Source organism: Mobula birostris, chromosome 7, assembly GCF_030028105.1.
Source record: "Mobula birostris isolate sMobBir1 chromosome 7, sMobBir1.hap1, whole genome shotgun sequence".
Taxonomy (NCBI): domain Eukaryota; kingdom Metazoa; phylum Chordata; class Chondrichthyes; order Myliobatiformes; family Myliobatidae; genus Mobula; species Mobula birostris.
Window position 1 is genome coordinate 114758020 of NC_092376.1, and position 16518 is coordinate 114774537.

A 16518-nucleotide genomic window follows, 5' to 3' on the forward strand; every position below is an offset into this window, starting at 1 on the left:
CCATGCACTTTTTGAGCCTTCTGTTGAGGCCGTACACATAGGGGTTGACTATGCCAGTATGACAGCCGGCCAAGCTACTGACCCAGACGCCCAGGCTTACCGAACAGCAGTCACGGGCCTGTAGTTGGCTGACATTAAGTTCGGAGAAGCTGGGATTTCTCTCCTGTGTGATGTCTCAACCACTTGCCTTTGCTTGCACACTGGAGACGGACTGTTTTTAACTCCATACATGGCCTCTTGCATATGGGCCGGAAAGCCTCATGGAAACTGGTTGCACTAAAGTTTGTGTGGCATGGCCTTAGAAAGGACATGTATGATTGGACTGCAGACTGTGTGGAGTGCCAGCAGGCAAAAATTAACCGTCATGTTCAGGCACCATTGGCACCTTTGCCTTCTGAGGTCCCTGAGTGAAGGTTTGTTCATGTCAGCATGGACCTTGTTGGTCCTCTTCCACTCATCAACCCTCCCCCCCCCCCCCGCGGTTTCACGGACCTCTCTACCATGAATGGAGGGGCAGTGCGAAGTTATGATGGCACTAAAAGGCAACTCCTTTGCTTGCATCTTTGGAAACAGCTCCATTTCTATCTTTGATATCTCTTTATTTTCCTTTCCAAGGTTCTCTTGAAGACCTTGACCCAGAGTTACACTCTGAATTCAGTTCTTTGCAGGAATGGGCCTTACAACCAGCCATTTTTTGATATTCCAAGTACGCGGCTTGGAAGACGAGCACACCTTCAGGGTTTCCAGATTTTTGTGGCTTTGGAGACGTGCTGTTTCCAGGCCAGTGCCCCTGACTGAGGCGCCGCGGGAGAACACGGAACATCGGGAGCAGCGGGTTAGCTGCCGGGGGTTGTGTGTCCAGAGACCTGAGCCTTTCCGGGACCAACTCTCTGGGCGCAGAGCTCGGAAAATGCCGTGCAACAGACTTCTGACATAGTAAATCAATGAGTTGGTTGTTATGTCTCCCCTCTCACTGTGAAATGGGGACACCTCTTTTTCCCTTAAGAAGGAAGGGGGAGAGAGGGGGAGAGAGAGAAAAAAAATTATGAATGAGAATGAATGGTATGTTGAATACCGGGTGAGGGAGTAGTTGTTGGGGTACTGCAAGTCTGTGTTTTTATTGATGCTTTGCTGCACGTTTGAGTGCTTGGTGGAGGTGCTGATGCTTTTGTGCTAATCCGGGGGGGGGGGGGGGGGTTTCGTTGCCTTGCAGCTGCTTGTGCATGGGAGGAAGAAGTCGGGGGGTCTTTGGGGTTCTAACGTTTAACTGTCATTCATTTTTGTGGATGTTTGCAAAGAAAAAGAATTTCAGGATGTATATTGTATACATTTCTCTAACATTAAATGTACCTATTGAAACCTATTGAACCATGGTGGACTGTACCACCAGGTGGCTAGAGTTCATCCCTCTAGCATTGACAGTGGCCACAGACATGGCTCAGCATTCATCTGCACCTGAGTTACTTGGTTTGGCACCCCATCTAATACTTCCACTGACCACAATCCCCAATTCATTTCAGACCTCAGGGCTGTGGTGGCCCAGAACCTCGGTGTTAGGCTACATCACACCACAGCGTATCACCGGCAGTCCAAAGGCCAATACATCACTCCTTAAGGGCTGCTCTGAGGGCTTCCCTGATGGATGAGTGTTGGCATGATCATCTCCCATCGGCACAGAACGTCTCCAACTGAGAACCAAAGGTTGTCCGCGGCTTAGTTGGTATACAGGCAGGTGTTACGTGTGCCAAGTGATTTCATTCTGGACATCACAACTGTCTGATTGGCCTTCCAACAGCATTCCATCCTCAGTAAATTCAATTCTTGCAACTATTCCTACCTCCCGTCATGGAGTACAGCATTTTGGAACTCCTGTTGACCTGCATTCTGTCATGATGCTCACGAACATTCTCTTAAGCCCCCTCAAGATGGTTCAATCCACATTTTGCAATGGAGAGAAAAGACTTTTATCATAGATAAGAGGGTGTTTTGGCAGATTGCCTTAAACCAGCCCACCAAGATTTGGAGGTTGTCGTCGCGATGTGATCATGCCTGTGTCAAACCACCACTGGCTGAGCCAGACGCCTCTGCCATTACTCCAACCACAGAACACAGGACCTGAGCCAGGCATCTCGCCTGAGCTCTAGACAGCCTCACAATACTGGTTTTAGTGGATTATGGAGGGTCCTATGTAGGGTAATGTAATTGGCAGAAACATACCTAATTCACAGCCACTGACATTGAGTTGGGGTTCACTTTATGCGGCAGGTCAGATGTGATGACTTAATTATGTAAAGTACTTTTACCGTGCTTTGTGTTCAGTGTTTGGAGTCCAATAAAAGAGTTGTTATGGTTCTTCTCAAAACATAAAATGCCTCCATCATCTTTATTTGCAAAAACCTGCATACAAACCTGAGAGGTAGGTGAGAACCAGGTCATTTGGCCCCTTGCACCATATATTAAGATCATAGCTAAGCGAATTCTGGCCTTAACACTTTCCTGCTCTCTCCACTTCTCCCTCAACAAATGTCTTTCACTTGCTGCCTTTATAAGTTTCTGGGAAGAGAATTCCAAAGAAGCACAACCCTCAGAATAAATTCCTTCTCATTTTTATCTGAAATAGAAGGCTCTGAATTCTGAAGATATTGCACCTAGTTCCTGATATCCCAAAAGGAGAAACATCCCCTCAGCATCCATCCCATCCAACTCAACAGAAACCTATATTTCAATAAGGTCAGTTCACATTCTTCTGCACAGCCCAACCCATCCTTGTATGTTATCTCCTTCATTCCAAGAATCAACCATGACTGCACACCCTGAAATCCAAAAACATCAGTTCTCAAAATATATGGAGACAGAAAGTGTTGTCAATACACCAGCCTCAGCAACATCCTGTAACATTCCATCAAATCTTTCCTGTTTTTATATGTCATATTCATTTCAGTGTAGCCCATGGAAGTGCTTATTATGCCTACATGCTAATTTCATGTGTTCTGTATAGTAGGATCCCAGATCCCTTTGTACTACAATAATTTGTAGTCACATAATTTTAAAAATATGCTATTAGCTTCTTCCTTCCAAAGTGATGACCTCACACCTACCCCACTCTTGAGGTCGGTACAAAGGGTCCAGCTCAAGAATTGCTACTAGGCCTCCTGGGAAGGATGGTATGACTGTCTTTAGATAAACCGAAATGCATCTTGCAAATGCTGAACTCTAGCATTTTATAAGCCTCTGGGCAGAGAATTCCAAAGAATAACAACCTCAAAAGAAGCTCCTTCTCATTTTTATCCGAAATGAAAGGCTCTGAATTCTGAAGCTCTAACATCAGTGACCCTATTGTGAACTTAGACTACTGTTCTGTTCTGCAATCTGAAACAGTGGTGTAATCACTTCTGTAGATCTCCAGTACAACACACAAACTTCCCTCCCTCATTTCTGACCTTCCGAAACAGAATTGGTATAGTAGACACCATTTTAGCCTCTTCTTACCAGTAAATCTTATTTCTTCCTAGACCAATTCTGTTTTCTTCCCCTTGTTCATAATCTTTACAACTATATCTTTGCATTTTTAGAAACTGTTTCCATTCTAGCCTGCCCCAGCCCAAACATTTACTCTTCCATCCCCCACCAGGCACTGTGATGGATTCTTGTTTCTTTCTTGAAAGAAGATCACACCAGTCCCATTTCGCCACCACCCTTCTTTGCTTGACTCAAATTACTCACATTAAAATACTTCGCTTTTAACTATGACCACTTCCTTGAAATAAATATTATAGTTCTTCCATATAATTGCTTTTTCATGGAAAAGAGGTTATGCTAATTTTTAGGTGTCATTTCATGTCTTTGCCCTGAAATGGAAAGTTCCATCATCTTTTGTTGATTTCTGCTCTTTCTTTACCTTCATATGGTCCATCTCAGACTCTTCCCTTCTACCTCTATCTTCAGTTATGCAAATAGCTATTGATTAGTATCTTCTCAAAGCCTACCAATAGTGACCTTCTTACTAGTTTCCCTACCCCAATTCCTTCTCCCCTTTTTCCTCTTCTATTGACCTATTTTGATAATGGCATTTTCAAAATGGTTCCCTTAACCATCAAACAAAAATTCCCCCCATCTCAGTTCATAGTACCCAGAGCTGACATTGGCTTAATGTGTCAAGTGGCCTCTGTCTCCACTGTAGTAATTCATATAGTCCTATCCAAGTTCCCCTCTACAGCACACCTTCCATTTCTTAATCACTCTCAGAATCTTTTCCCTTCACAACATAATGCCGGAGGTGGAACATCACTTGTTTCCTCCCTGCTCGCAGGATTCCAAACGATTTTTCTAGTAAAAATATATTATTTCCTTCTTCCAATATACCACATTCACCAAAAGCAAAAAAAAAAGTTGCAAATGCTGATAATTCTTTGTTCCCTATTTCTGCATGACATAGGTGAATTGCTATTCAGCCCACCAACTCTACACCATCTTTCAGAGCAATCTCATTCCCCTACTAATTCTCTGTACAGGCTCGTCTCCCCTCAGTTCCATCAACCACTTCCTGAGCGCCCCTCCCCCAACTTCAACAACTCACCTACATCAATAATCAGATTACAAACCCAGCACCCGAGTGCCCTCATTACTGTCTCGGGTGACTTCAACCAGGTTACCATGGTTAGAACACTGCCCAATTTCACGCAGTATGTGAGCTGTACAACCAGAGGGGAGAGGACTCTGGATTTGATGTACGCTAACGTTAAGGATGCATACAGCTCCTCTCCCCTCCCCCCATTGGGAAGGTCAGATCACAACCTGGTGCATCTAAAACCCTGCTACGTGCCTCTGGTGAAGAGTAAACCTGCAACCTCGAGGACAGTGAGGAAATGGTCGGAGGAGGCTTATGAGGCTCCAGGGTTGTTTTGAGGTGACAGACTGGCAGGCACTCTGTGAGCCACATGGAGAGGATATTGATGGGCTCACAGAGTGCAGCACTGATTGCATCAACTTCTGTGTGGACTGCAATGTTCCGACAAGAACTGTCCTTTGTTATTCAAATAACAAGCCATGGGTAACAAAGGACATTAAGGACATCCTGAATGCTAAAAAGAGGGCGTTTAGAGATGGAAATAGGGAGGAGCTGAGGGCAATACAGAGGGACCTGAAAGCCAGATTCAGGGAGACTAAAGACAGGTACAGGAAGAATTTGAGTGGAAACTCCAGCAAAACAACATGAGAGAGGTCTGGAGGGGGATGAGGACCATCACTGGGTTCCAGCAAACTAGCAACAGAGAAGCTGAAGGCAGCGTGGACAAGGCCAACAAACTTAACCTGTTCTTTAACAGATTTGACATTGTGGCCCCTGCCCATCCATATGAGTCATCTGTTGTCAACCCCCAAACAACACATATTCCACTCTCCCCTCCTACCCCTCTTCACAGTCCCCCACCCTGCTCTAATGACTATGCCTCTTCCCCACACGAAACCACCACGGTGGGCTTCACAGCTGAACAGGTGAGAAGACAGCTGAAACGTCTCAACCCAAGCAAGGCTGCAGGACTGGATGGTGTCAGTACCAGGGTGCTCAAAGCCTGTGTCCCTCAGCTATGTGGAGTATTTTGTCATGTATTCAACCTGAGCCTGAGGCTCCGGAGGGTTCCTGTGCTGTGGAAGACATCCTGCCTCGTCCCTGTGCCGAAGACGCCGCACCCCAGCGGCCTCAATGACCAGTGGCATTGACCTCCCACATCATGAAGACCCTAGAGAGACTTGTTCTGGAGATGCCCCGGCCTATGGTCAGGCCACACCTAGATCCCCTCCAGTTTGCCTACCAGTTCTGACTAGGAGTTGAGGATGCCATCATCTACCTGCTGAACCATGCCTACGCCCACCTGGACAAGCCAGCGAGCACTGTGAGGGTCATATTTTTTGACTTCTCCAGTGCGTTCAACACCATCCGCCCTGCTCTGCTGGGAGAGAAGCTGACAGCGGTGCAGGTGGATGCTTCCCTAGTGTCATGGATTCTTGATTACCTGACTGGTAGACCACAGTACGTGTGCTTGCAACACTGTGTGTCTGACAGAGTGATCAGCAGCACTGGGGCTCCACAGGGGACTGTCTTGTCTCCCTTTCTCTTCACCATTTACACCTCGGACTTCAACTACTGCACAGAGTCCTGTCATCTTCTGAAGTTTTCTGATGACTTTGCCATAGTTGGATGCATCAGCAAGGGAGATGAGGCTGAGTACAGGGCTACGGTAGGAAACTTTGTCACATGGTGTGAGCAGAATTGTCTGCAGCTTAATGTGAAAAAGACTAAGGAGCTGGTGGTAGACCTGAGGAGAGCTAAGGTACCGGTGACCCCTGTTTCCATTCAGGGGTTCAGTGTGGACATGGTGGAAGATTACAATAACCTGGGGATACGAATTGACAATAAACTGGACTGGACAAAGAATACTGAGGTTGTCTACAAGAAGGGTCAGAGCCGTCTCTATTTCCTAAGGAGACTGAGGTCCTTCAACATCTGTCGGACGATGCTGAGGATGTTCTACGAGTCTGTGGTGGCCAGTGCAATCATGTTTGCTGTTGTGTGCTGGGGCAGCAGGCTGAGGGTAGCAGACACCAATAGAATCAACAAACGCATTTGTAAGGCCAGTGATGTTGTGGGGATGGAACTGGACTCTCTCACGGTGGTGTCTGAAAAGAGGATGCTGTCCAGGTTGCATGCCAACTTGGACAATGTCTCCCATCCACTACATAATGTACTGGTTGGGCACAGGAGTACATTCAGCCAGAGACTCATTCCACCGAGATGCAACACGGAGCGTCATAGGAAGTCATTCCTGCCTGTGGCCATCAAACTTTACAACTCCTTCCTTGGAGGGTCAGACACCCTGAGCCAATAGGCTGGTCCTGGACTTATTTCATAATTTACTGGCATAATTTACATATTACTATTTAACTATTTATGGTTTTATTACTATCTATTACTTATGGTGCAACTGTAACGAAAACCAATTTCCCCCGGGATCAATAAAGTATGACTATGACTATGACTAATAAGCAAACAACCCTTGGAAAGATGACTCAGTCGGAAAGAATTTTTGACAATTCATTCAGTGGAAGCCTGAAAAGAGTTTATTCAAGTTTTTGACAGGTTACTCAGTGGGGCAAGTATCACGTTGCATGCATCCATTAGCCACATTTTGTAGCCTGGTCCAAAGAAATTTGCATCTGCATGGTGTACTACTGGTGTGCATTTAACTCAATGCTCCACATGCCACAGCACTGAACTGCTCTTCTGTTAAGGCCCAATTGCAGCCAGCACAAGGCTTAGAGCGTGCCTTCCCCCCAGTTGTGCATCACTTTGACTGAAAGGGTGCAATTAGCAGTCTGTACTTGCTTTGTGGTTGTTGTGGTCAAGTAAGACAAATAATGTTTGCTCTGTGAGATATGGAAGAAGTGTTAAAGTTCAGATGAAGATATTGAAGATGTGAAGAATAGAAGTTCAGACTAATAGAGATCATTGATAAGAGTGTGAAGGAAGTTTGGTGAACTCAGCAGTAACAGAATTTACTTGCCAAGTTGATAGGATGTGGCATATAACTTTGCAACTGATGATCCTATAAGCAATGTGAAGGGTGAGTGTCGAAGCAAACCGAAAAGGACTACAGATAGATGAGTTACAGAGCCATGCTCAACTATGTGGCTGAGCAGGCATCCGGATGAGGAGCTGAAGGCTATGAGATGGGACTATGGGCAGGTGGAAAGGAGACACTAAACAAGTGTGTGTGCGTTAATGCATGTACAACTGCCAGCTAGCTTCTGCACTCAGCGGCCATCTTATAAGGTATCTCCTGTACCAGATAAAGTAGCACGTGAGTGTATCTTTGCAGTCTTCTCCACCTATAGCCCATCCACCTCAAAGTTCAATATGTGCATTCAGAAGTGTTCTTCTGCACACTACTGTTGTAACGTGTGATTACTTGAGTTATTACCGCTTGAATCAGTCTGACCGTTCCACACTGACTTTTCTCATTAACAAAGTACTTTCATCCACAGAACAGCTGCTCACTGGATGTTGTTATTTTTTGTATTTGCTGTAAACTCTAGAGAATGTTTTGTGTGAAAATCCAAGTAGATCAGCAGTTTCTGAGATACTCAAACCACCCCGTCTGGCACCAACAATCATTCCATGATCAAAGCCACTTAGATCGTATTTCCTTCCCATTCAGATGTATAGTCTGAACAACAAATGAACTTCTTGACCTTGTCTGCAGGCAGAGATTGCTGAGTGCAACAAACCCTCACTCAAGGCTATCAAGACCAAGGAGCCAATTATTGACTTCAGGAAGAGGAAACTACTAGTCCATGGGCCAGTCCTCATCACAGGATCAGAGGTGGAGAGGGTCAGCAGTTTTAAATTCCTCAGTGTTATCACTTCAGAGAATCTGTCCTGGACTCAGCAAGTAAGCGTAATTACAAAGAAAGCCTGAAAGCACCTCCACTTCCTTGGAAATTTGTGAAGATTCAGCAAGACGTTTAAAACTTTGACAAACCTCTATAAATGTGCATTGGAGAGCATGTTGACCGCATCACAGTCTGTATGGAAACATCAATGCCCTTGAACGGAAAAATCCTACAAAAAGTAATGGATGCGGCCCAGTCCATCACCAGGGGGAAATTACTTCACTTGCCCCATCACTAAACTATTCCCAAAATGTATGGACTCCCTTTCAAGGATTTCATGTTTTCGATATTTATTGCTTATTTATTTTTTTCTTTTTCATTTTTATAGTTTGTTGTCCTTTGCACATTGATCGTTTGTTTGTCCTTTCGGGTACGATCATTGATTCTATTGTGTTTCTTGGATTTATAGTATATCCCAACAAGAAACTGAATTTGAGGGTCGTATGTGGCGACATACATGAACTTTGATGATAAATTTACTTTGAACTTTGAATTTTACTCATTGAGTTGCTCCCATATGATTGTCTGATTAGATGTTTTTATTAAGAAGCAGGAATACAGGTATACCTAATTAAGTGGCCACCGAGGGTTTGTGCGCGCTCAGCAATGTGTAAGCACGAATGCCTATACAGCAGTGCAAGGAGAATCCATTGAAAAGCATGAAGTCATTGGTTTGGAGGCTGCAGATCACAGTAGCGTGGAATTCAACAAACAAATGAGGTGTGATATTTATATCCTTCCATTAATGGTTAGGTAACTGAACTTCTTCCTGTTCTTGAACACTAAGGAGAACAGGAATAAGGGAAGAGTGTGGGCTGTGGGAGTGGAGACAGGAGGCAGGCGACGTGCAAAGCTTTGAATATGATGTCTCATTTGCAAAAGAGAAACTGACTGCCATACAAAAATGACCAAAGTCATTGACCACAGAGATAAGCTTAAACTTATCTCACACCAAATGACCATCCTCCTCATGGTAATATCCAGAAAATGACCAGAGGAATCCCCATTCCTGGCAATGCAAAGCAAGCTCTGACCACATCAAAGGTCTCTGCCTGGCAGGATGATTTGCTTTTACTCTTGTTTTGTGGGTGCTAAGGTTAATGACAACGTGGGAGCAACACTTTCTTCTATAGATGGAGAAGGAGAGTTTTATGGGAAAAGAGGTTGAGGTCATAGGTTTGTGAAATGATTCCCTCCAACTACTGTTTGCATTGAGTACACAAAAGATTGCAATACCATTCCCTCATTTCAACATTAACTTAAAACAAAAAGTTAGTTATGTTCTGGATACTCTATCAGGACTGGTCTTCAGTTTCCTTGAACTGAGTTAAATGTATCTCATTAATTGCATGAATTACAAATTTTTTCTAAGTTATTTGTAAATTAACAATTTAGGTGGATAGAATGCTTTTTTCAATGGATAGATAATCATGGACAAGAGGTTATAGGTCTCACAATATTGAGAAAGATCCTTTGGTCCTTCAAATCCATGCCAAACATCAAGCACCCTTTTACACTCATTCGACTACACATGCTTCACATTATCTCCAGGTTTTAGCGCTCATTGACACAGATGAGGTAATTTTCAGTGGCCAACTAACCTTCCAACCTGCATATCTTGGGAACAAAGGAGGAAGTTGCAGCACCTGTAGGATGCCAATAGAACTTGCAAACTCCACACAGATGGAACTGAAGGTCAAGATTGAACCTGGGTCATCAGAACTATGAGTAAGTACACCACTAGCTGCGTCATTGTTCCCACATCTGCAGTCACAATTTTACAGAGTGGCTGCAGCATAGAAAGAAGCCACTTGTTTCACCCAGAAAGTGCAGTCTATATAATAGCATCCCATTAAGAGCTAATCTCCTGCACCCTCCCAACACCTCTGCAAGTTCTCCTTTTTCAGATTCTGACCCAAATCCCTTTTGAATATATCAAATCTACCCCCACAAATTTCCCAGCAATGCATTACAGATCCTCATCACTTGCTGCATTAAAGGTGTCCTCATCTTCATTTTGTTGAAATTTCCAATCGTTCTCAGTCTAGGATTTAAACAATAAGAGCAAACCCCAGAATGCCATCTTCTGCTCCTCAGAACTGGAGTGCGAAGAAATCATCCTTGATCGCAACAGCCTGTTTAATTAGGAGAAAATGTTCCAGATTCTTGACCCTTTTTACAAATAGAATACAGTTTCTCCTCATTCATTCTGTCAATATCCTTTGTGGTTGTAAATTCCTAAATCAGATCTTCTCGCAACCTCCTTTCCTCCAAGAATGAGACCACCTTCTCCAGTCTATCCATATACAAGAATATCCTTGGAATCATATTAGTAAATCTCTTGTAGACTCAGGAAGATTGGCAACTAAATACAAAAGCAAGATATTTCTGTTGGAAGCACAAAGAGAAGATCCTAGAACCTTCAGTTAGATTTATGGAGAAACAGATTCAACAATAGATGTTAATGATCTTTGGTGGTAAAAATAGAGGATGAAATAAACTTTAACTATTCAAAGGGAGAAAAGGGGAAGCAGAAACAAACAAAAGGGATGATCTGAAGCATATGTACTTGGGAACAGCAGAAGGACCTGGACTTGCAACTCGGAAACCTGATCCTGCCAAGAGCAAACATCTATTCACCTTCCTTTCTCCCATCCATTACAGATTCCCCTGTGATTTAGCATATTAACTTTGTAGTCTCATTCAGGCATCATTTGAGAATGTAAATGAGGTTTCCTTTAAGGGCAAGATAGAGAGTCTTGTCAAGTAAAATGAGGAAGTGATTATAGGAAGTGAAGTCTCTGTTAAGTGCATAACTACATAGTGCCTGTTGAGGAGACCAGCCACGGAGAGACTCGCAATGGAAAAGCCCATGAAAGAAGGGATACTTCACATACAGCAGTACAAATTTGGGAAGGTAAGTTCAGTTGTCTTCATGTATAAGTTCTTGGCATTTGCGTTCAAAGTTTAGAGAGATCTGAGCAATAACTGAGATGAGATTTCCAGTAACATAGTTCCCGTAACATATTACAAGCCCCTAAGTAATAGCCCACAGGAACATTACTGATCAAAAACTAACATACCTGGCCACAGAAAAAGAAAACAAGGCATATAGCCAAGAGCTTGGTTGTAGATAGATCTTAAAAGGAGGAGAAAAAGTGATCAGGTTTAGTGAGGGAATTTCAGAGTTTAAAGTCTAGGTGACTGACAGCATAATCACTAAAACTCAACTTAGTGAATCAATAAAGCTTACTCAAGTATCGAGAAGAAGAAAATGATAGCTTAAGAGTCACCGAACTACACAGACTGAAATAAATGTTCTTGTTTAAAGATGGATGTCGTGAGGCCCTCCAGTCAAATAGAGGTGTAACACCGTGATCAGCATTTAAAATTGTTTTCAAGCTCTCAAGTTTGTGGGGTCCCAGTATGTACTCAGATTCTAAGCATTCCTAATGATTCAAGAATTATAATTTATTCATTTGGTGAATCATTTCATCTGGAGATTCTTTCCAAATTTTTTTTAATTATTGGAATGAAGCGAACTTCTTTTTCAGACCTGCTAGCAAAAAAAAATTTCAAATTCTGGTATGTACTTATCTTTACAAACATCTGTTGATAAAAAGTACTTCCCCTCTTAATAAAAACACTTGTGCATCAGGCAATGATTAATTAGAACATAGGAAAAAAAGTACAGCATAAGAACAAACCCTTCAGCCACAATGTTGTGCGGAATCAACTAAAATTTAAACTTAGAAAACCCAAAAGTGAATCCTTCCTGCCAACACAATGTCCATATCCCTCCATCTTCTTCATATTTATGTGTCTATCTAAACACCTCTTAAAAGTCTCGAATGTATTTGCCTCTACCAGCATAACAGGCATGATAACAACATGCCCTCTAAACCAAGCGGCATCCTGGTAAACCTCTTCGTCACCCTCTCCAAAAGCCTCAACATCCTTCCTATAGTGGGGTGACCAGAACTGTATGCAATACTCCAGATGTGGACTAACCAGAGTTCTATAAAGTTGCAATATATTCTCCTAACTTTTGAACTCAATTCCTTGACTAATTAAAACAAGCATTCCACAAGCCTCTTACCCTCCCTATCGATCTGCATCGCCACTTTCAAGGAGCTGTGAACTTGGACCCCAATATCAATCTGCTGAGCAACACTGTTAAGGGTCTTGCCTTTAAAGTATATGGTCTCCTTGTATTTGCACCACCAAGGTGCAACACCTCACATTTATTTGATTTAACTCCATCTGCCATTTCTCTGCTCATATCTGCAACTTATCTATATCACGCTGTATTCTTTATTAGTGTTCTACACTATCCTCAACTCCACCAATCTTGGTATTTTGTGCAAACATACTAACCACCCATCTATATTTTCATCCAGGTGATTTATATAAATCACAAAGAGCAGAGCTCCCAGCACAGATCCCTGTGGAACACCTGTAATTATGGACCTCCAGCTCCAATAAGCCCCTTTGACCACCACCCTGTCTTCTATGCGCAATCATGTTCTGAATCCAAACAGCCAATTCACCGTGGACACCATGCATACTAATCTTCTGGATTAGCATCCCATGAGGGGCTTTGTCAAACGCCTTACTAAAATCCATATAGATAACGTCTACTTCTCCACCTTCATCAATCTCGCTTGTCACCTTGGCAAAAAACTCAATCAAGTTGTTAACACGTCTTGCTCTCCGAAAAAAAAAGCCATGCTGGCTCTCCCTAATTAGGCCAAATGCCCATATATCCTATCCTATTCCTAAGAATTTTCAACATTTTTCATCTTGGTGCATATTAGAGGTCCTACAGCATGAAAATTGGTCCTTCAACGCACCGTCAGTGTCAGCTATCAAGCAGCCAATTCCACTCATCTCATTTCAATCCTCCTCAGCGACTTCCCCCCAAATTTTACCATTATCTGCACACTAAGGGCAAATTACAGAAGCCAAGTAACCCACAAACTTGTACACCTTGGGATGTGTGAGGAAACAGGAGCACTGAAGGGATCCCACATCATGACAGGGAGCGTGCAAACTCCCCACAGACAGCACCGAAGATCAGAATGGACCTTCACTGCTGGAGCTTGTAGCCCCAGAATCAATCCAAGGGTTACTTTCCTCCATTTCTTTGCAATATTAGACCAGTTTCTATTAACTGAACAAATGGGAGATCCTATTACAAAACAACCTGAGGTAGATATTCACAAACAAGAGAAAATCTGCAGATGCAGGAAATCCAAGCAACACACACAAAATGCTGAAGGAACTCAGCAGGCCAGGCAGCACCTATGCTGAGATAGGAGTGTCGGGCTTTGTCTCAAAGGAGGCTTTGGCTCGAAAGAGGCATTGGTTCTGAGTAAGTTTCTGTTAAGGTTTCCTTTTATTTCCTTAACTGTAGCTAGTGTAGTAAATGGCCATTGTGAGTTCTTCATGCCAGATGCTGGAGTCTTGGGAGACACAGAGTCTCCGAGGGAACTACATCTGCTTGAAGTGCATCCGGCTGCAGCTCCTTGAAGACTGTGTTAGGGATCTGGAGCAGCAGCTGGATGACCTTCGGCTTGTACAGGAGAGTGAGGAGATAATTGATCAGCGTTACAGGGAGGTAGTCACCCTGAAGTTGCAGGTGGCAAGTAGCTTGGTGACTCAGGAGAAATGGAAATTTGAACAGTCAGTTAGCACAGAGCACCCCTATGGCCATTCCCCTCAATAATAAGCATACTGCTTTGGATACTGTTGTAGGGGATGATCTCCCAGGGGAATACCATGGCGACCAGCTTACTGGCACTGAGCATGGGTCTGTCATACGGAAGGGAAAGAGAGAGAAGAGGGGAGCAGTAGTGAGACAGGGCTCAATAGGAACAGTCAAGAGATTTTTTGAATGTGAACGGGACACCTGGATGGTATGTTCCCTCCCAGGCACCAGGGTCAGGGATGTCTTGGATCGCGTCCACAGCATTTTGGAGGGGGAGGGAGAACAGCCAGATGTCTTGGTACATAGTGGTATGAATAACATAGGAAGTAAAAGCAAAGAGGTCCTGAAGAGAGAATTTAGAGAGCTAGGTAGAAAGCTGAGAAGCAGGACCTCCAGGGTAGTAATTTCTAGATTGCTGCCTGTGCCATGCACCAGTGATGTTAGAAACAGGACAATTTGGCAGATTAATGTGTGGCTGGGAAGCTGGTGCAGGGGGCAGGGTTTCAGGTTCTTGGATCACTGGGATCTCTTCTGGGGGAGGTATGACCTGGACAAAAGTGTTGGGTTGCACCTGAACCCAGGGGGGGACCAACATTCTCATGGGATGGCTTGTTAGAGCTATTGAGGAGGGTTTAAACTAATTTGGCAGGGGTGGTGGGTGGTGGGAACTGGAGTGAGGAGACTCACGATAGGATGGATGGTGAAAAAAAAGCAAAGATAGCTTGCAGTCAGACTGTCAGGAAGGGCCATCAGATGATAGGACAAAATTGCAGCCAACAGGGTGATGCAGAATCTAAAAGGGTAGCAAATGCAGCAATCAAAGTGTTATACCTCAATGCATGGAGCATAAGAAATAAGGTGGATGATCTTGTTGCACTGTTACAGATCGTCAGGTATGATGTTGTGGCCATCACTGAATCATGGCTGAAGGATGGCTGTAGTTGGGAGCTAAATGTCCAAGGTTACAATTGTGTCAGAGGGATTGGAAGGTATGCAGAGGAGGTTGGGTGGCTGTAATGGTAACAAATGGCATCAAATCAATAGAAAGATGTGACATAGGATCAGAAAATGTTGAATCTTTGTGGATTGAGTTAAGAAACTGCAAGTGTAAAAGGACTCTGATGGCATATATATTGGCCTCACAACAATAGCTGAGAGGTGGACCAATGGAAATAGAAAAGACATGTCAAAAGGGCAATGTTATGATAGTCATGGGAAGATTTTAAAATGCAGGCCAATTGAGAAGATCAGGTTGGTAATGGATCTCAAGAGAGTAAGTTTGTTGAATGCCTATGAGATAGCTTTTTAGAGCAGTTTGTCATTGAGCCTACTAGGGGATCAGCTATACTGGATTCGGTGTTGTAATGAACCGGAGGTGATTAGGGAGCTTAACGTAAAATATCCCTTAGGAGACAGTGATCATAATATGATTGAGTTCAATTTGAAATTTTCTAAGGAGAGAGTAAAGTCTGACGTATCAGTGGACTAAAGGAAATTAGTGGTATGAGAGAGAAATTGGCCAAAGTAAATTGGAAGGAGATGCTGGCAGGGATGACAGCAGAGAAGCAATGGCATGAGTTTCTGGGAAAAAATGAGGAAGGTGAAGGACATGTGCATTCCAAAAATGAAGAAATGCTCAAATAGCAAAATAGTACAACCGTGACTGATAAAGGAAGTCAAAGCTAATGTAAAAACAAAAGGGAGGGAGGGCATACAACAAAACAAAAATTAGCAGGAAGATAGAGGATTGGGAAGCTTTTAAAAACCTACAGAAAGCAAGGAAAAGAAACATTTGGAGGGAAAAAATGAAATATGAAAGCAAACTAGCAAACAATATCACAGTGGAGAGTAAAAGCTTTTTCAAATATGTATAGGACTGCAAGAAAATGAGGCCGGAGAAATAATAACAGGGACAAGGAAGTGGAAGATAAACTAAATGAGTATTTTGCTTTAGTTTTCACTGTAGAAGACACTAACAGTGTGCCAGATCTTGAAGGGTGTGAGGGAAGTGAAGTCAGTGCATTTACGATAACAGGGGAGAAGGTGTTCAACAAGCTGAAAGACCTAAGGGTACAGAAGTCATCTAGATCAGATGACCTGCACTCTTGTGTTCTGAAAGAGATAACGGTAGAGATTGTGGAGCCATTAGAAATGATCTTTCAAAAATCATTGGACTCTGGAATGGCGCCAAAGGACCGGAAAATTGCAAATTTCACTCCACTCTTTAAGAAAGGATGAAGGCAGCAGAAAAGAAATTATAGACTACTTAGCTTGACCTCAGTGGTTGATAAAATGTTGGAGTCAATTGTTAAGGATGAGGTTATGGAGTACTTAGTGACACAGGACAAGATAGGACAAAG

General features: G+C 43.3%; 1 protein-coding gene across 1 annotated transcript in view; it reads left to right on the forward strand.

Moving 5' to 3' along the window:
- The first annotated feature begins 11275 nt into the window (after nt 1–11275).
- Nucleotides 11276–16518, forward strand: part of LOC140200387 (uncharacterized) — a 41511-nt gene continuing 36268 nt past the window's right edge. Inside the window, exon 1 of the mRNA XM_072263647.1 lies at nt 11276–11365. Within this exon, the coding sequence (XP_072119748.1) occupies nt 11309–11365 (57 nt within the window). The 5' untranslated portion in view covers nt 11276–11308. The remainder of the gene's footprint in view (nt 11366–16518) is intronic.